General features: G+C 44.1%; 1 protein-coding gene and 1 long non-coding RNA gene across 4 annotated transcripts; one reads left to right on the forward strand and one right to left on the reverse strand.

Moving 5' to 3' along the window:
- LOC146509451 (uncharacterized) lies at positions 1–13,162 on the forward strand. Its single transcript, XR_014876517.1, has 2 exons — positions 1–415; positions 546–13,162. It is a non-coding gene; the product is annotated as an uncharacterized LOC146509451 (long non-coding RNA).
- spns3 (SPNS lysolipid transporter 3, sphingosine-1-phosphate (putative)) lies at positions 10,654–20,811 on the reverse strand. 3 transcript variants are annotated; one of them, XM_085175279.1, is made up of 13 exons: positions 20,168–20,811; positions 16,020–16,266; positions 15,869–15,934; positions 15,523–15,659; positions 14,264–14,415; positions 12,807–12,873; positions 12,584–12,726; positions 12,352–12,492; positions 12,066–12,255; positions 11,631–11,696; positions 11,450–11,548; positions 11,204–11,366; positions 10,654–10,770 (listed from the first exon to the last, which is right to left on the reverse strand). In XM_085175279.1, the coding sequence occupies exons 2-13, from the start codon at positions 16,243–16,245 to the stop codon at positions 10,700–10,702; spliced, it is 1,521 nt and encodes a 506-aa protein (XP_085031405.1). In that variant the 5' UTR covers positions 16,246–16,266; positions 20,168–20,811; the 3' UTR covers positions 10,654–10,699. The 3 variants fall into 3 exon arrangements, with proteins under 3 accessions (XP_085031405.1, XP_085031403.1, XP_085031404.1); XM_085175277.1 differs by lacking the exon at positions 20,168–20,811 and adding an exon at positions 16,826–16,942; XM_085175278.1 differs by lacking the exon at positions 20,168–20,811 and having other exon boundaries at positions 16,020–16,815.
- Between the last annotated feature and the right edge of the window lie 246 nt (positions 20,812–21,057).

Raw genomic sequence — 21,057 nt, forward strand, 5'->3', positions numbered from 1 at the left:
CACATTCGGGAGATGTTTGCTTAAAAGATAAGCCAAGAAGTTTCGACAGATCCTGGATGACACTGAAAATAAACGATTATCGTATCTGCAATGAAGAAATCCACAACAGCAATTTATTTCTTCGCTGGCAGTTATATGGTATCTTAGTCTGACTGCTGAAAGCTCTTCAGATGATAAGCCACACTCACCTGTGCACATATATATTCACTCTATATAGTAGTTAAGTGCTTTGTCTACTTTGCATCGCTGCCTTCAGGCACCAGGCGAGTCACCAATCCACATAACATGGATGTAGTAGCCGTGTGGGTGGAAGATAAAGCAGAGGAACCTGGAGCGTGGTGCTAACGACGGCTCTGTGATGTGACAACGTCAAACTGGGTGTTAGTTTAACACCAGTCAGTCAGATTGTTCTGAGGTTTGCATCATTTCATCTCATCGAGAAATTAGGAAACATATTTATGAGCGAGACGCAGTTAATGACGCCTTCAAGCTGGTTGTTTACAAGCCTTGTTTATTTGTGAGCCCTCTTCTTTGCTCCCAAATAGCTTCTCAGAACAGGACGGTGATGGAGAAGGAAGCTGGATGAATATTAATACTGGATCTGTTTGTGTGTGGTATCCCGAGTGGTTACAGAATAAAGCGATGGAAGTAAAACATCTGGTATGCCTGAAGGAGGAGGAACAGATTGCAGCTGGCTCCGTTCTGTTAGTTTCAGCAGTTTCTGTACCGTCTGTGCCCGACGTCACGACAAACAATGGCAAAGAAAAGAAAAGCTAAAGTGAGAGCAGGAACTTTACACAGGCTTCAAAAGACACGACGACAGCTTCAGACACACTGAAGAAGATGCTGGTGCCCTAAAAACTGGGCTCACGCCTTGATGAGTCTTCCTTCAGGAGGTCATGAGGAGTTGTTGCCTAAAAAGGAAAAGTACCTGCGTCTTTCTCACCATCCTACTGTGTACACAGCATCAGTCCGACTTTTTCCAGGCAGGAATCCCAGTGTGTCCCCACCATGATCGACGACATGTGGAATTTTAGCAGAAAGGTGTGACGCAGAGCAAGAAGACGTTTGTTGATTTAACACGAGGACAGAGCTCAGTGATGCAGTGAGAAGACGGCGCGTTGAGGGCGCGTTGAGGGCGCGTTCCTGTCAGGTGTAGTTTCATTTTACTGAAAGCCAGAGAGGACACGGGCCAATAAGCTGTTTTCTGAACCGCCTGTAAACGATTAGGTTTTGTTCTCTGATCTACCTGATGTGAAAATGAGAGCTATCAAACCAGTTAATCGCCAATCAATACGTGGGGTCAGATCGCTATGGAGACGATGAGGGAGGATGAATCCTGGCGTCAGTGAGGGTGGAGGCTGGGTGCATTTTTTTGTTTGTTTGTTTGTTTTGTTGATTTAAGTCATTAGATTTGTTTTGCAGGACTTCTGAGCAGTCACACATGTACTTCCTGATAACTTTGATGTCTAAAATAACAACTATGATGCAAAAACTGCAGCCTGACATGCTGATCCAGACAAGCGACACAAGAGCTGCTTTTGTATCGCTGCAGACTGACGTCCAGTATAGTGAAGGATGCAGGAAGAGAGCAGCCAGAGGCCTTATGTGGAGGGTTTAGAAGATCAGAGGAGAGATCCCTGGTAAAGATTGCTCCCGTCTCCCTCTCTGGAGCCCCCGCTCCCCCTTTCATTGGCACGTGTTTGATATGCTGGTCATGTCTGTGGGATCCTGTGTGTTTTTCTATCATGCAGAATGGCTCGGTGGGCCCAGAACTATCTGCAGCATTATTCTACCGTGTGGCTCGGAGCCACAGAGTCACTGCGCCGGCCTTCCTTCCTGTCTACGCTCAGGGCTGAGCCTCCAGTGCAGGATGGGAGATAACCGACTAATCGCTGCACCCAGCGCCTGCGGGACGATAACATGAAACATGTGGGTGCCACTAAAGTTTAAATGTCCCACTGACACATGTCTATCAGCTGTGTGTCTATCAGCTGTTTTTCTGGTAAACACATCTTCACGTCTTTCAGCCCACGAAGTTCACAAGAACCCACAAAGTATAAGAAGAAGAAGAAGAAAGTAATGGACATTATTTGGTTAAACTTCCAGCGTTTGTGCTCATGAAGAATCCCTCGATTGTTGTTTTTAATCACTGTGAAGGTGTACTTCATGCTTTCTGCCAGTCTGTTTACGCACTTTGAACATGTTCCTCCCTCGACTGACAGAAACAGCGTCTCTTTGAAAACTGTGCATCAGACTGAGCTGAGCAAAGATGAGCAGCTGTGCATTTTCTGTCTGATCATTCTAACCTCTGCAGGACATTTTAGTTAACATCTGCACAGAGCTGTAGTTTTGTATTTTATTGCTTTAAAAAACTAAAAGCCCAGACAGAAATCCCTAAACAACGTGTCCAGTTGTCCTCTGACTGAAACTAGAACAGTTTTACTTTTAAAGCATCTCTTTCTTTGATTCAGTTAAATATACATTTAAAAACAGACAGAGTTGATGAACTGTGTAGTCCAAGTAGGAAAGTAGACCTCTGAATAATCCTTATTTCTTTACGCTAAGAGGACAGAAACTCAGGCAGATCCAGGCTGAGGGAGGGGCAACCATCTACCAGAACAGAGAGCAAAGGAGTGAAGAAGAAGCATTCGCCATCATGGGAAGTAGAACCCGAACCCTAATCTGGAGAGGAAATGGCGTGTCACAAATTTAGAGGATCGTCATTTAGCCTGGAGAAATAGTTTGTTGCTTTATAAGAAAGCCCTCCGCAAAGCCAGAACAGCTTACTACTCGTCACTGATTGAAGAAAATAAGAACAACCCCAGGTTTCTCTTCAGCTCTGTAGCCAGGCTGACAAACAGTCAGAGCTCTGTTGAGCCAACCATCCCTTTAACGTTAACTAGTGATGACTTCATGAACTTCTTCACAAATAACATTTTTATCATTAGAGAAAAAATTACCAATAATCATCCCACAGATGTAATATTATCTACAGCTACTCTTAGTACCATTGATGTTAAGTTAGACTCTTTTTCTCCAATCGATCTTTCTGAGTTAACTTCAATAATTACTTCCTCCAAACCATCAACGTGTCTTTTAGACCCCATTCCTACAAAACTGCTCAAAGAAGTCCTGCCATTGATTAATTCTTCGATCTTATATATGATCAACCTATCTCTAATAATCGGCTATGTACCACAGGCCTTCAAGGTGGCTGCAGTTAAACCTTTACTCAAAAAGCCATCTCTAGACCCAGCAGTCTTAGCTAATTATAGGCCAATCTCCAACCTTCCTTAATATCAAACATCCTTGAAAGAGTAGTTGTCAAACAGCTAAGACAGCTTAAAGACATAAAGACTTGGATGGCCGCTAACTTTCTGCTTCTTAATTCAGATCAAACTGAGGTCATTGTACTCGGCACTGAAAAGCTTAGAAATATGGTATCTAACCAGATTCTTACTCTGGATGGCATTACCTTGGCCTCCAGTAACACTGTGAGGAACCTTGGAGTCATTTTTGACCAGGACATGTCCTTCAACGCACATATTAAACAAATATGTAAGACTGCTTTCTTCCATTTGTGCAACATCTCTAAAGTTAGAAATATCCTGTCTCAGAGTGACGCTGAAAAACTAGTTCATGCATTTATTACTTCCAGGCTGGGCGACTGCAATTCATTATTATCAGGATGTCCTAAAAACTCACTGAAAAGCCTTCAGCTAATCCAAAATGCTGCAGCAAGAGTCCTGACAGGGACTAGAAAGAGAGAGCAGATTTCTCCTGTTTTGACTTCCTGTTAAATCCAGAATTCAAAATCCTGCTCCTCACATACAAGGTCTTAAATAATCAGGCCCCATCTTATCTTAATGACCTTGTAGTACCATATCACCCTATTAGAGCACTTCGCTCTCGCTCTGCAGGCCTACTTGTTGTTCCTAGAGTATTTAAAAGTAGAATGGGAGGCAGAGCCTTCAGTTTTCAGGCCCCTCTTCTGTGGAACCAGCTTCCAGTTTGGATTCAGGAGACAGACACTATCTCTACTTTCAAGATTAGGCTTCAAACTTTCCTTTTTGCTAAAGCATATAGTTAGGGCTGGACCAGGTGACCCTGAATCCTCCCTTAGTTATGCTGCAATAGATGTAGGCTGCCGGGGATTCCCATGATGCATTGAGTTTTTCCTTTCCAGTCACCTTTCTCACTCACTATGTATTAACAGACCTCTCTGCATTGAATCATATCTGTTATTAATCTCGGTCTCTCTTCCACAGCATGTCTTTATCCTGTCTTCCTTCTCTCACCCCAACCAATCACAGCAGATGGCCCCGCCCCTCCCTGAGCCTGGTTCTGCTGGAGGTTTCTTCCTGTTAAAAGGGAGTTTTTCCTTCCCACTGTCGCCAAAGTGCTGCTCATAGGGGGTCATATGATTGTTGGGTTTTTCTCTGTATCTATGAAGCGCCTTGAGGCGACTTTTGTTGTGATTTGGCGCTATATAAATAAAATTGAATTGAATTGACATTATTGCAGCATAACTACGTTTGAGGCCTGATATTAAAAGCAGAGCTAGTGTCTGGTTTGTGTGTGAGAGCTGTTGTTTTTAACAGAGCGTAGCTACAACCTCAATCCATCTTAAGACTAACACGTGTTTTGAGCTGTGCCTTTCACGTCCTCCTCGCTGATATCTGGCAGCATTGGACCCCCCCTCACATACATTTGTTTTTGGAGCCGTCTTGGCTTCAGCCCGTCTTGAGGTGCTGGCCCTGCCATTCTGACCTCGTCTCATCCGCTGTGACCTCCTGACCTGTGGCCCGCCTGTTCCTGACTGTAGCTTACAGGAGCGACTGCCCTCCCAAAGTCAGCAGCAGAGCGTCTGGCAGCAGAGCAGCTGGGGATTTGGGCAGATCTGGGCTGATGTCTCCCCTCCTCGGACGTCTGATCTGAGCTGTGCAAGTGCAGCAGCAGGTGGCAGAGAGACAGCAGTGACTAAATATAGTGTTCAGGGGCAGAGACGTTCGTTTATCTGCTCATTGAATAATTTATGCAGCAGCTCCATCCAAGCTGGAATCCTTGGACCCGGGTCATCAGTCTCCGCTGATTTGTATGAGGGGTAGACATCAGCCAGACTCCAGCGTGCACTTCAGCATTGTCGTGTTCATCTTGTTTGCATTCCTGCACAAAAAACAATCGCAGTGCATTTAAATGGAGACATGGGAGCTGCTGTGTGACGGAGGCAGCGAGGTCTGTGTGGTACTTCGGCTCATATTTATAGGTTACATGGATCTTTGTAATTACCCTTTTGCTAAGTCTGCAAATCAGCTCTCCTCAGCTCAGTGGCCGGCAGGCCTCCGGAGCAGGAATGCTAAATACATAGGACCAAAACAGTGCATGTGTCATTACAGGGAAAACCTCCGATTTGGCTGCATTTCCACTGCACTCCACTTTGTGTTGTGCTCAGACAAAGGCCTTTCATGGGCTCCATCTCCTGCATGTTGCTGCATGAACAGGAAACTTCCTTCACATGATACAAATATAATAACCCCTAAAATTCAACCTTTGCAACATCAGTATTTCTCCTTCGTTTCTGGCACCGTCACACAACCACTGTGTTAATTAACACAACTTCTGCTTCATGCGTGTGCTCCTGTGTGGATTATCACCCCCCGCGCCTGCAAACAATCCAATCAACACATCTCTTTTGTGCTTGTGTAACCCACCCAAGAAGCACCCACTGACTCTAAGAACAGGGTGGCATCGTATCAATAGTCGTCCTAATAATGACTGTGCTGCCGCCTCACAGCGAAATCAGAAATATTCGTCTGGGCCAAACACACGAGGGGCCCGTATGATGTAATTGTCCAAATAAGGGACAGTACAGAGGGTGGAGAGGGCTCTTCCTCCCTATGATGTCATGACACTGCAGCAGTTTGCTGGAGATAAGGAGCGAGTGCAACCTCACATCCAGAAATGTGGTTTCACTCCTCTTATCGCTGCTCTGCAGCTGATTGGTGGAAGGGTGAGAATAACACAAGCGAAGGCTCGATAAGCCCACTCCTCAGTTACAGGACATATTCGTGATGTGCACGAGCCATTTCTAGGGAATAATGATATCACGTCAGCATTCTGATTGAGAGCTGCTCCCATGTATGAGCGTGCAAAACGCTCCCTGAGTAAACACCGACTGTCCACAACAGCCACGGGCTCCTGCGTTGATTGGCCAATGCAATTTATTAGCCATTGTGACAGTTTCCTGTACAGCCAGGGTCGACGGGGGAAACTGAGAGGTATGCAGATAAAGTGCTTTCAAACATGCCACACAATACCCATTGTGTTTTGATTACAGGTTGAATGTTTTCCACATACCTCTCAGTGTGCGTCTGCTTGTTATTCAGCGTGCGCCGTCGTGCCGCCCGCTCTATTCCCTCAGCAGACACGGCTGAAGTCGGAAATGTTGAAAAACAAAAGGACGGTGTCTCAGTGACACCCTGAACAATGAATCCATGTCCCTGAACTCCACCTTTCATTTCAGTTTGTAAGTTTGGTGAAAACAGTTTCATAAATCAGCCTTAAAAGAGTTCTCGTGAGCAGCAGCACTGGGATAAACCAATATGATGACAACGCAGCCCAACTACAGCGTGACCTTGTACTTGAAAGTGACGAGGCCAGTGACCTTTAACCTCCCTCCATGGTTTACTCCAGTTCAAAATAACGGAGACATGCAGCTGTTAGGATTTGGCAGAGCAGACACCTCTGCAGCAGCCGTCTGAAACCGACTGACGCTGTGACGCTGGCGTAGGTGATGATGCCCTGTTTGTGCTGGGCTACACTGAACGTCGGCGCCCATCATGCTCTGTGAACTCGACAGAGGTCAGACAGTTAGCCAGTTTAGGATTTGGCAAGTTGGGAAGCGGTGGTTAGCGCTGTGGTCTCACAGCAAGAAGGTCGCAGGTTTGAATCCAGCTTTCCAAAAGGCTCGCTGCTAGTGGGCCGATTCTAAATATGTGGGTGTAAGTACCTGCAACAGGCTGGTTACCTGTCCAGGTGTACCCCGCCCCTCGCCCTATGGCAGCTGGGATAGTCCCCCCCCCCCCCCCACACACACACAGTACTGGGGGAGGACTCCATGTCTGTAACAGAGCTCCTCTAACACTGAGAGAGGTGATTACAGGTCCAGCACTGGTGGACAGTACTGTGGTTGTGCTGCATTCCTCTCACCTTCACACCTTAGCACCACACCTGCCTTCACTGTATGATGTGTAACCATCCATGAAAGGAGGATGCTACAGTGTCATTGCCCAAACCTGTGAAGCTGCATTCCTTCTTCAGTGTGTTATGTTTTCTGCACGTCTCAGTCACAGAGGCCTGCAGCCTATCCCAACTGTGACGAGGAAGCGGCTCAGACGGACCATTCTCCTTTTATCAGCTACATCCAGCTAACTTAGCATCGCCCACTAACCAAACATGCATGTGCTGTGTGACTGTAGCCGGGGAGAATGCACACGTAGTGCTAACTCCACACAGGAAGGCTGCAGCACGGCGGCTTCAACTCAATTTATTTAGCATGAAATCACAGCTGTCACCTGAAGGCTCCCTATGAACAAGCATTTGGTGACAGTGGGAAGGAAAACAGGAAGAACCAGGATCAGGGAGGGGCGGGGCCATCTGCTGCGACCGGTCGGGGATGAAAAATATGTTTGTCATGTTTGTGGATGGCATGAATAGATCGATAACCTGTATGTATGTCCATTGGGTGTGTGGGTTTGTATTACACTGCTGAACTGTGTAGTTGAGGCCTGACACATTAACTACGCAAACAAAACACAAAAGTGAATTAGTGAACTGTGTATTTGCACATATACACGACCAGCTGCATCATCAGAACCATTAAAACTATTGTGTAGCTCCCTCTTGTGGGAACAAACAGCAGGTGCTTGTTGAGATGGAGACATCGAAGGTGTCCTGTGGTCCCGAGCAGCAGACGTGTTTGTGTCCTGTGCATTGCTGCGTTCGACATGCTGTGGAATCTGACCAGTTTGCTTACCTGGTCGGTGCTCAGGGCTCTTTGTTTGCTCTTAATTCACATTTTCAGTATGATTAGGGTGGCTGTAGCTCAGGAGGTAGAGCAGGTCACCTACTGGTCGGTGGTTCGATTTCTGGCTCCTCCAGTCTGCATGTCAAGTATCCTTGGGCAAGATACTAACCCCAACTTGCTCTCCGATGCGTCCATCGGAGTATGAATGTGTGTGAATGTCGTTAGAAAGCACTAAGTGTAGGTAAAGTGCTTGTGAGAATGTGTGTGATTGGGTGAATGAGGCATGTTGTATAAAGCGCTTTGAGTGCTCCGTGAGAGTAGAAAAGTGTCCATTTACCATTATATCAGCCTTAAAGGAAACTTTGCCCGGCTGGGTGACACACAGACTTACAAATGGTTTCCCAACAACAGGCTTATTTACCCACAGTTGCATCAGTACAGTAAAACTGCTCACTGTGTGCGCTCAGACACGAACACTTCCACGCCAGGTCCACGAGGTCTCAGTGAACATCTGCTAAAGCCATACTGATGGGGGAAGACTCCCTCCTCCTTTAAGAATAATGCAGAGGTGCCATCTAGTGGACAAACACTGGAAAGCTTTTTGTTAAACAACCAAAGCTGTCACAGTATTTGTTTGTGTTCAGCCTGGATGTTGTTCCTCCATCTTTAAATCCATCATGTGCTTATTTTATGGTCTCATTCCTGGTCCTCATTAGGGCCAGAGGAGCAGCTGCATGTTGGTTAATGTGACGATACTCGCTGTGAATACTTGGGCACGTTTTTGGAGTCATATCATCATCAGTCATCAAGAACATAAAACTAGATGGATAACGGCCTCACAGAACAACACCGAGTTCTCTCCATACTTATTATTTCAGGCTCCTGCTTCATGTCAGACAGAAGCATTTTCTCTGAAACATTTTTGTTTTGCTTTTTTCTTTGTTTTAAAGAAGAAAATACTTTGTGACAGTTTTGTTTTCTGCTTCTTTCCTTCATTAACCCACTCGTCCATTTATTCCTCCACTGGACCGTACTATCAACTGTATATAAATGATGGCCTGTCCTGAAGTCTTGGTTTGAGCATTGTGCCCGTCACCATGTTGCTGTTGCTTTTCTTCTTTAACCCTTTAAAACCGGTCGGAGCGGGAACGCTCTGTTCTGCATAACTATTTTTAAATCCCGGTAGATCTGCAACCACGTGAGCTAGCGCAATAATTTTTTTTGCATATGAAACCGGAGGAGTTGTACTTCCATCTTATGCCATCAGCTTGTCCTCGGTCACAGTTTCCTTCCACATATAGCTTTGCAAAAACTGCATAAAAAGCACTTGCAGCAACAAAAACATAATATTCCAGAAACACGCTTTGCTGATCCGATCAGCTGTTCATAACACTTCCTACGTCCATCAGCTCGAACTATCGCATGTCCGCCATGACCTGCCCGAAACCGGAAGTGACCTCATTTTCGCAGAAATGTAGTTTTTTACCATCAGGGCCTCATGAGCCTATACTGGTGTTTTTAAAAGTTATGTTTGACTTTATGACTTTCTGTGTGGTTTCTGGGATGCTGAGGACTCATATTGCACTGCTGGAAATAGTTTATTTTGATGCATATGCTGCTTTTTTGCAAATTTGCATTATAATATTTATTATATTTATTTTCCTTTTTCCTGCAGTATATAAAAATTGGTGTATCTCAAAAATAAAACTATGAAGACACTCAAAATAAATTTCCTGTGGTGGGAAACTATTTTGTGCAACTTTTTTGTATTTACAGTTTTGAGGGATAAGCCTCTTAAATTTCTCTAACTAGAAATATATGTTAAAAAAACAAAAACGATTTTCAATTTTTTTTGTAGTTTATTGCACTTTTTTGCAATTTATGTAATTACTATGCACTTAATGCAGACATATTATTAAAATTTAGGCTATAATGGTTGTATTGATGTATAGCAACTTGAAATGCTCCCAAAAATGGCTCCACAGCATGTAAACATATAATATAAGCTCTGGCGGACTTGGTTCTATGGTAGGTCTTAAAGGGTTAAACCAGATGAGGGTCGACTGACCGAGAAACAACACAAGACACTCGTGGTACTTGTTAATAACACAGACAGCACTCACATTTTGCTCTCTATACTTTTATATCATTTTCACTGTATATCAAGTCGCCCCCTGCTGGTCAGGAGACAGAATACAGAATTGAGCAGCTAAGCTTCGCCGTACAAACCACACATACTCCTCTTTTGCATTAAGAATAAGTGAGTCACTTCAGTGATGATCCTTGGAAGTATTGTCAATGACACGTCTTCTTTAACTTTGAAATACTGAGATTTTAGTGTCAGTTTATTATTTTAGTTCGACCGGCAGACTGAAGCACGCGCGAGTAACTCAGCAACACTCGAGAGCCGTTTTTGCTGGAAAGTTTAATAGAAATATAACCAACAACATTTACAAATACAACTGCATTCACGTTTCAAGTCTACTGCAGAGTGCTGTGAGGTAACAATGTGACAAACTTCTCACACTGAGGTGAAAACTGAAACGGATTCTCGTTTAAAAACAAAGACGAGTTAAAGAAATTAAACACTGCAGACTGAAGCCATTTGTCTTTGTAACAGGGGCTCAGAACTTAACGTTACATTCATTGCATGACTCGTTGTGCAAGACGTTACACATTTCCCCTGTTGCTCAGCTCCACCGAGGGCTCAGGTGCAGGATGCTGCGGTGGTTGGGGTTCCTCTGGTGACGAAAACACACACACACACAGGTTTGAAAAATGCTAAATTAAGCAAGCCGCACTGGTTGGTGAAGGATCTGAGGCGTAGAACCACAGCAGAGCTACTCAGTGAGCTGACACAGTCGGCTTTGAGCCTTTAGTGGCGCCGCAGAATGCAAAGAATGAGACAAACGAGGATCACAACGTGTCCTTTATCAGCTGTGGCCCAGCTCTTCCTCTGAGTGTTATTGGAGCATGTGTGCAGATGAGGGCATGTGTTCGTAACGTGAGGACAGGAGCTATCTGAAGTTAGTGAGGTGAACAGAGGACCACTGTGCAGACACACGGACACAAGCATGTATGTTACAAAAGAAATGACAACTTTTTGTGCGTCTTTTGCACAAATTAACACTCGGAAGCTGCTTCAACATTTAGTTTTTGTGTCTTTTGTGTTACCTCCAAGCAGCTGCTGCACTGCTTTCCTGTCTTCAGCAATGTAGACGGCAGTAATGATGAAAAACACTCCCCCGACAATCCCGACCACGGGGCAGAGCAGCAGGCTGTACTTCAAACTGTCAAAGTTCCTGTCGGGGCTCCCGGGGTATATAGCATCAGAGATCTACACCGGTACAGGTATGAAATCGGTGTTAGTGATCAGTGACAGAATCAGAGATGAGCTCCTAAAGCTTGATTCTTTCTTACCACGCCGAGTAAGTAAGGGCTCCCAGCATCACCCAGGAGATGTCCGACTGTAATCTGCAGCGCCTCCGCTGTCGCCCTCCTCGTTGGTACGACAACATACTGAAGCGAGAAGCACGAGCAAAAGGGACGCGTCACGTTTGAGCCGACACTTTGAGTTTTTACTGTCAGGATTAATGCTCACCAGCAGGATGTCAGCCAAGACCGCCCAGTTCAACGAGAGCAGCAGCTCGCCCAAGAAAATGAACACCTGAAACGTTCAAGACAAACAGTCATTTTTCAGTCGTAACAGGTGATCACGATGTTTTATTTCAACCGGTGCCTTTAACTGCTCTACTCTGAATGTGAACCTTTGACATTGTGACTAGAATTTAAACGAAAGAAGAAAAATGAGGCTTTCTTTGACGTTTGGACCTATTGCTGCATGTTGCATCACTACAAGTCCACCAGGAGAAACTCCAAACCATCTGAATTTTGCAGGATGAACCATTAAAGGATGCTCAGTCTTCTTAATGTTGTGTCCTAAATATCACAGTTGGACCTAAAGCTGTGACTAACCAACAACGTCACCACCTCGAGGTACACTCAGCCAGAGGATAGCTCCAAACGTCTGTCTTACGTAAGTGGCAGGAATGCTTGCTGACGCCACAAAGATGGTGATAAAGAGGCACGGCACTGATCCAAGCATGCCCACGGCGCAGATGAGCGGATCAGCATTTGGCACCTTGTCCCTAAACCGTCTGGATAAACTAGTGCCGAGAGCCCCGCCCAGAATGCCCGTGGCCACCGTTACAGCACCAAAGATGTAACTGCACAGGAAGCAGAAGAGCACACAGTACGGTCAAAACTCTGCACCGATTCAGGCTGGAGCAAGTAAGCGACGTGGGGTAGAAGTCATGCTGTACCTGTCCGAGGAGTCACCTGGTTTGTCGCTGAGTTTCTGATAGACACGAGCTCGGGACAAAAAGTTAGGCAGCCAGAAAGCCAGCGCCCCGGTGAGGAAGGCCAGGGCCGTCACTCCCAACGATGACCACACGTAACTTTTGCTGAGGTCAGAGAACCAGGAAGACGAGATTGTTTAGAAACACCATTTGTTTGGGTTTTTTCACTCTTGCAAAGGTAAAATATAAATCGCACTTTTTCAGAAGATATTTGACGTCCTCCAAGTAAGAGCTCTGCTCCGTCACACCCTCTCCGTGGGTTTCTGCAGCACCTCTCGGCGGGTTGGGGCATAAAGCGATCATCAAAATGAGTCCCACTGCGCCCATGATGGGTGTGATCTGAGAACAGAGGCAAATAATCCAGCATCACTTTGAATCAAACCGCACTTCTGCATTGTAAATAAGAAAAATGTCCTCACCCTCAGAGCCCAGTGCCAGTCCCCTGTGAGAGATGCAAAGCCTTGCCCTGTTATATACCCGAGACCGCTGCAAACAGGCAATAGTGTGATGGTGATGCACAAACAAGCTCATATCATATGTGACATCTTAACATGTGAGAGATTAAGACGGGGGAGGGGCCGAGCGATAACCTACTGCTGGGTCATCACTGATTGCAACACCAGCTCTGCACACGAAACAACTGTGGTGAGAAGAAACCTACCAAACATTCACCGAACATTCAGCAACACTTTCAGTTGTGCAGCAGCGCCGCAGCAGCGCAGCAGCAGCAGCAGCAGTGCATCATTTGAATGAAATTGTTAAAGCGTGCAAAAAGCTTTCCAGTGCAAAAAAACCCTGTTTATTAGGGGTGCAACGATACTCGTATCGATATTGAACCGTTCGATACAGAGCTTTCGGTTCTGTACGCATATGTATGAACAATACAACATTTTTCATTTATTTTATCAACTTTCCTTCTGATGGTGCTGTCTGTGTTGAGCGCTCAGTGGATCTGCGCTCGACAGTGCAGCCTAGGCAGAGTAGTCGAACGCAGATTCACTGAGCACAGCGCAAGCTAGCAGACAGAAGCTAAGCTCGTTGCAACATGGCAAATTGAACCTCCCCCACCCTCATTCAGATCTGTCGTTTGGAACTATTTTGGTTTTCATGTGACGTATGACCCTGAAGGTAAGCGCGTCATGGACTAAAGTAAAACAGTATGTTGGATGTGCCACGCAATGCTCAATTACATGGGTGGGAACTAGTGTGTTAGCGCAGTTAGCTCGTTAGCGCAGTTAGCTCGTTAGCGCAGTTAGCTCGTTAGCGCAGTTAGCTCGTTAGCGTGTTGGCCGTCCAGCCCCACGCACGGGGCGATCCGCGGTAGCTCGTTAACGGAGATTTGCCGTGTTGTGGCGTTAACGTCATTTCAGATTAACGCTGACAGCACTAGTGGGAACACAATGAATATGACTGCACATTTACTCCGACATCATCCTAGTGCAAAGACAAGTGGAAGCAGACAAAAACAACAAGCACGCATGCTACAAACTTTACCGAGTCATTTAGACAGTCGTTAGCACATGATTCTCCTTATGGGGACCTGATATGTTTAATATGCTGCTGAGAATATAGCCCAGAAGAAGCGTATAGTAGAGCTTTTATTTTGGAAAGAGACATTTCTCTGTAATAAACTCTCTTTTCCAAAGATGAGTGATTTCTCCATCAGATAGATTTATTTTTTATTACTTTGTTGTTTCAGCAACATTAAATTTAAAAACTGTACTTTTGAGTTAAAATACATATTTATAATTTTAATAAATGACAAATTAAAAAGGCATGAACATTTTTTTTTTGTATCGAAAAAATATTGAACCGTGACACCAAAGTATCGAACTAAACCCTAAATTTTGTGTATCGTTGCACCCCTACTGTTTACCTTCCGACAGGGATAAAGATGTAGAAGATGCAGATCATGATGCTCCTTTTGCCCCCAGTAAACAGATCGCTTATGATGGTCGGAGCGACGGTGGAATAGCTGGCTTCCCCGGTCCCCACCAAGCCTCGCAGCAGCGCGAGGAGCCAGAATTGCTGCAGAGACAAAAACATCAAAGATATTCAACATGTTTTCTGTCAACCGCACATGGTTACATGCACGGTGAGTCATCAGCAGAATCAGTCTGCAGATAAGGTACAACAAACCTCTGATACATTTTCAACACAAACATGGGAAATGACCTCACACCCCACTGAGCTTCACAGCTCCCACTCCCTGAAACTCGTAACTCTGCGCCTGTCAACACTACAGCTGAATGTGATGGAGTCTCTCCCTGTAGTTAAACCACTTCTAAGGATATCAAATATGAACACACAAACATTTACAGACCAGACTGTTTTGTAGAAAAAGCTGCACTGATGCAAACATGAATTGCTTGATAGGTTCCAGTGTGATTACAGAGTGCAGCACGCCTCCTCACCAGCATAGTTTGGTCACCTCAGACTAACTTAATAAGCTTCTTGTTGTGCCGTCCTCACTTTACTCCACTGAAACCTTTGATACCACAGACTAGAAAATGCTCCAACGCGCTGGGCTGGAATTTCCTGTGTTTAAATCAGGAAACTCTGTAACCTGTGCAGACCAGGTTTTTGTGACGTCTCGATCTGATGAAACCTCCTCAGACAGCTTAACATTTGTCAGCATGTTTATGCAGATGACACAGCTGAATGTTTCTATAGAGCCAGGTGACAAAGTTTTTTAAACCTAATGAAGACAACTTGTTCATTCTTTTAATTTAATAATTCAGATTGTCTGACGGGGTGCAGGTTAACCGTCTTGGACTTTCAGTTTCTGCCTCACAAGAGGACGACTCAGCTGATGGAGTTCGGTAAGAAATCAATCTGTGGTCTGATCAACAGACACAAACTGTTTTAATTAGGAGTTCTTCATGTTATTACCTTAAACACATCTCTTCTATTTTGTGACTCGAAGATGAAGATGAGATAATATTTTGGGTTAACTTGCTTGTTCCTGCCAAAGCAGCTGTAATATGAAGGTTTTATGGAAAACTACCCTGAGCCACAAACACTGAGTCAGATGTTGAAATTCGGCCTTTCCAACAGACGCAGGGAGCAAAGTGAACACGTAGCAATGCAAAGTTGTGTTACTTTGTTAGTCCTTGTAAAATACTCCTCACTTACCGACTTATTGACAAAGGAGCTGGCGGTTGCAGTCAAAAGCCAGACACTCAAGCCACCAATCATGATGTATTTGCGATTGTAGCGGTCGCCAAGGTAACCGAAGAGAGGGGCCAAAAGGAGAAAACTGCAGATGAAAACTGAAAATTGATGGAATCAATTATTCCTTTTCAATGACATCATTCATTCACAGCAAACACACATCAGTGAAAGCTCCTGTATCCAAGCACAGCGCTGCGTAATCAGGTGCCTGATCGTACGTACAGTTGACGACACGGGTCTGCCACGCACTTACATTAAAAACAAAAAAAGCAAAACAAATTTGATCTCCATCAATGCTTCATCATACCTGTCTGCAGAAGTCCAGCTGTGCTGTCCTTGATATCAAAGAAATTTTGAATATCTGTAAGGACACCTGTAAGGCCAGAAATACCATTCAGTGTAAGCCCCGCCCAACTGGAAGCAGTAAATAGTTTGTATCGACAAAGAAATCATCCAACCTGCTATTGTGTACCGCTCCATGTAGTTGAGCAAGTTGACGTAGCAAAGCACAAACATGGTGACATAGGCGCGTTTGGGCGATATGGCAGGTTTCTCCTCAGCGTCGGGTGTGAGAGACGCCAGGCTGTTTGCAAAAGAGCCATAAGGCAGACTGCAGCTGGAGCGCAGGCTCCATCGACGTACCGGGATGTCCTTGAAGGACGTGACTGATGCCCGTGGCTCCATAGCTAGCAGCTCTCCCTTCAGCTGAATTAGATGACCTAATGTTAAAACTCGTGCACAGATGCTCCACAGATCTCAGGGACAAGAACAACAATATAGTGTAGACACACAGTCCTGCTTTCATTGAGTCGCTGTCTTCAGGTTCAAGCGATGCAGCTTTCAGCAAATTTGATTCATGCGAGCTGTAGAAAGACTTTAGAAACAGCCCTTATGACAAAGTAATTACACAACCAAGAAGATATTTTTGCAACAGTGTCAAAATAACACAGAAAGGAGAAGAAGGTTGTTCTCTAAATGCAGCTTTTTTCAGTTCTTAAAACCCGCGACAGAAAGGTTAAAGCATCTTTTAATTATAGGAAGTTTATGCATGTGTAGAAAATAGACACAGCGATTCGAAGTGTATAAAAATGTAACCTTGGCGTCTGCAACAGTGCGCCTCAGATATGTCAGCCCAACTAGAGTGAGGACAACACTAAGAGCATTGTTTATGAGCTGCAGCACAGCTGTAATCTTACAATACAGCTGTGTTCCCATCATACGCGTATTTAAAACCAAGCAGAATGTGAATTACAGGTGAACTCACCGACTTGCTGATGTTTGTTTTACTTTAAATCTTCTTATCTCATTCCTACAGATGTGCAGCTTCGAGAGAACAATGTGACTGAATGGCTCTGAGGCATGAAGACGCTAACAGGGACCTCAGTTTTGGGACGACTCGAGTTATATTGAGTTAGCGACAGGGCCAGCCCACTGAGGGTTGCTCATGCAGGGTTTCACACATATCTGTCTTAGTGAAGCAACGGCACAGACGAGCCAGACGTCGTTGACATCTTCCACTTTTTGTTTCTCCTTTAAGTACACTTAGCACAAAATAAAGCAATAAATGTACTCATTTGACTTTTTACTAGTCTGATTCACCGTCCACAGCCTTATACTCACAGCAAGCAAACGGATCAGTTAAGTTAGTAGCTGAACTATACGTGTGCAACCTGCCATCGAATTTCAGGAGAGATTAAAAGGTGGTCGTGCTCCGGAAACACCTGCCTATCAAACCTTTACATTTCATCTGTTATCTCAGAGACTGAGAGGCTTATTTCTGACTCGCTTTAGTTTCAGTTTCCAGTGACTCAGCAAAACCACTGCTCTACAAACTACTGTTCAGTTTGACATTGGGGTCACGTACATGTAAAAATAAAGAAAGAAATAATATTATAATAATAATAAAAATAATAATGAGCCATTAAAAACCTTTAACCCTTTCATGCATGAATGACGACCTCATCATATGAAGTATTTTTATTATAAATAAACAAACATAATTTTATTTATGTAGCACCTTTCAGAATCACAAAGTGCTGCACATAAGATAACAAATAATAAAAAGGTAAAACAGACAATATAAAACAACTACCGAGTCCACAGTTCTTAATGTATGAGGAAGAGAGTTCATCATCTTCATCATCTTTATGCATTTAGGTGGACACTGATGTGTATGTAGAGGTTTATGTGCAAGTACACCATCAACACTGACACAAATACACAAAAACAGCCTTTGAATAGCTGTAACTGTAGGGACCACTCTGCATGAAAGGGTTCAAGTAAACCTTTTTCTTTCTTTCATCTGAGGTTAAGACAGATAAGACGATGCCTTTGGCAGCAGGATGCCTGAAAGGCTCTAAAACAGCAGGCTTACTGACAGAAAACTGGACCAGTTTACTGGTGCAGTCGTGCTGAATGTGAAGGTCTACATTTAACTGTGGAGTCACCAAAGCATCTGTTTGCTTTCAGGTCTCATTAGATCAAGTACAGCATGTGTCACATATGTGACTGAAGTGCTGACTCTTATCTAGAAATCAACTTCCTGCCTCGCTCTTCAGATAAGTGAGAAATGGCTGCAAGTCAGTCAGTGTGTCACATCTTTCTTCACCTTTTAAGATCAGAAAATATGTCCACTAACAATATGCAGTAAAACATGAGAACATGTTACTGCTTTGCTTATCTTTTTAATGTCTTAAAATAATCTATTTATTTATTCCATGTTTTAATCATTCTTATGAGCTGTCTTACAATAAAATGCCATTTAAATCTCCTGTTTCCACCTTTTATTTGAAAAGTGTTTATCAACAAGAAAATCAGAAATTGATATCGAGCTATGTTGAAGCCTGATTCCCGCAGTATTTTTATATTGATTGAAGGTTTGTCAGAAGGATTCACTGTAGTTTCAGCATTCTGTTGCCTTTGTTTCATTTCTACTTACCAGACATTCATTAACCTCATTTCAAATTTTATTTTTACTGAAACATTTTTCACAGTAAAATTATGTCTCAGTAAAAAGCCCTCACTATGTCCCTCTGGCACTTTTAAAGTATCTCTCTACATATATAATGTAACATAATGTATAACTAACAGGAGGTGCAAGGGTAAAAGGTAAACCCTGGAAGCAATTGAGAGAAATGTGAAAATGAAATACGATCATTTCAATAGTGCACGAAAAATAAAATCACGCCAACAACAACAACAACAACAATAATAATACTAGAAAGCGAAAAGAAATTTTAAGTGTGCCTATGCCGCTGCTAATCAGTGTAGTTTGCCATTCATACGGCTACAGAGAGCAAAACTCAGAGCAGCCATTCTCCACCATGAACTATGGTAAAAACAAACACCGCTCGCGCCTCACAGATGGCAGCTCACAGTTTTGTGTAAAGATGAGGTGACTTCGTACAGCCCCGATTTGCAGACGCTGTGCGCAGAGGTTCATGAGCAGAAGTCCCATTGTACCATGGCAGACCCGACAATGTTTGCATGAACACGCTTTGTAGCATTACTTTATGGACCACTTTTCACACATGGTTGGTGTACCCACACAGCCGGCTGTAGCTTTTCATCTCACAGCCCGACACACACCAACACAACAGCAGAGAGAGCACAGACTTTACGCCTGAGAGGCGTGGTTGCAGATGCCGCTCAGGTGGGTCCGCCTCCCCTGCAGCAGCACTGCAGACCACGCCCCGCCACACACATCAAACACGTAAAATAAATATTTGTGCACGTTCGCATTCACTTTTTGTTATTTTTACACAGTGTTCTGAATGATTAACAATGGTCTACAGCCAATCTTGTGTATTATTATACAAACTTTGGTTGTAAGATTCAGATAACTATTTAATAAAAGGTAAATATTTTATATGAGAGTAAGAAAGAAAAGTATATCTTTGTGCCCCCCTTTCCCTGTTAATGCCCTACCTGCCCCCCTGGCAAAAGCTTTGCTAGATCCGCCCCTGCACAGTTACCAGCTGTCAGCTACACAGAAAAAGGATCCTGGTGTTATTTGTCTCTCAGAAACAGTTCATAACTTCCCTTCAACTCATTCATGTCACCTGTTTCTCCATCACCTGTTCAGCTCTGATGATTCAGTAAGGACATCTCATGGTTTCACCAGCAGCTTTTACAGCTGTGGCTCCAGCAAACATCAGCTGATACTAGAAATTAATATTAAATGAATTCTAACAGCAGCTGATCAAGGTTACACGTGCTGCTGTTGTTTAGCGCTGGTTTCCGTTCTGGCGCAAAGTGGGCGGCTGATCAGCTGATCATTGATCAGTGTCATGATTGAAGTAGCAACAGGCGAGAGGATGACAGGGGAAGAGAATAAATCCAGCTTTGTGTCTTTTTCCATTCTAGCTGAAGTCCGGGACAAACTGTTCCTTTTCAGCTCAATACAAAACGCATAATATTTTCTCTGAATGCAGGACGATTCCGTTTGCAACTCTAATAACTAACCTTATGAATACAATAAAGTTCACCATCAGTAACACAGCACCCACCCAGCTGTAGAAACTCTGTCATGCTAGCTAGCACGCAGTACACTTATTGTAATGGATTGTAAAAAGTCAGCACAACGAAAATATACATAAGGTCTTACCTGAAATTCAGTTCACCGGACACTACCTGCAGCAGGAGAGAGGGGGGGTGAAACGAGAGAGAGAACCGCTCTTGGTGTAAGCCAGGCCCGTTGCTCTGTCATACACAGGTGGCTAGCTGCCCTCTGTTGTAGCTCCGCGTTAGCCACCACCAAACAACTGTTATTTTTTCCACATCGACCAGCATCTGGACAGCCCACCACCTTTCACTGTTTATACCGTTACTAAAATGAATAAATGAATAATCAGCCCATCAGCTGGACTTATTATGAAAAATAAGTCCAGCTGAGACACCGAGTCTTTGCGGGGGGGGGGGTGAAACAAGCGTGACCCGCCATCACTGTAAGGCAGCCTGGGTCACATTTCAGCCAAGCACGCTAGCTAACTAGCCAGCTACATCGTCAGAGCACCGTTGCTAATATAGGATGTCTTGATAAAACGAGCAGATATTTGACGTTTACACAGCTGCATTCTCACCTGAAAATATCTTAAAAGTTTATTTTGTGACCTAGAAACACTAATAAGAGCAATATAAAAACGAAGTGGTGGCCGCCATTGTTTGACTCGGCAGAGGCGTGCTATGAATTGTGGGATATGGAGTTTTCCACCAAGCATAAGTCCTTGCGATTACCATAACTATTCAATGGTTCACGCAACCTTAAAAATTTCAATGGTTCCTGAAAGCAGCAACGCTGTGCACTGATATTGTCGTCATTACGGTAATGCAAATAAGGGTAGACAGGCTGTACCACTGCCGGCATACCACTAGAGGGAGCCAACACACCACAAATGAAGTTTGAAATTCGTTTCAATGGGACCAAAAGATGGAGCCAACACACCACAAATAAATCTTTCCCATTCATTTCAACGGGCAAAAACTTTCCCATTCATT

The sequence above is a fragment of the Neolamprologus multifasciatus genome, chromosome 10 (genome assembly GCF_963576455.1).
Source record: "Neolamprologus multifasciatus chromosome 10, fNeoMul1.2, whole genome shotgun sequence".
NCBI lineage: Eukaryota > Metazoa > Chordata > Actinopteri > Cichliformes > Cichlidae > Neolamprologus > Neolamprologus multifasciatus.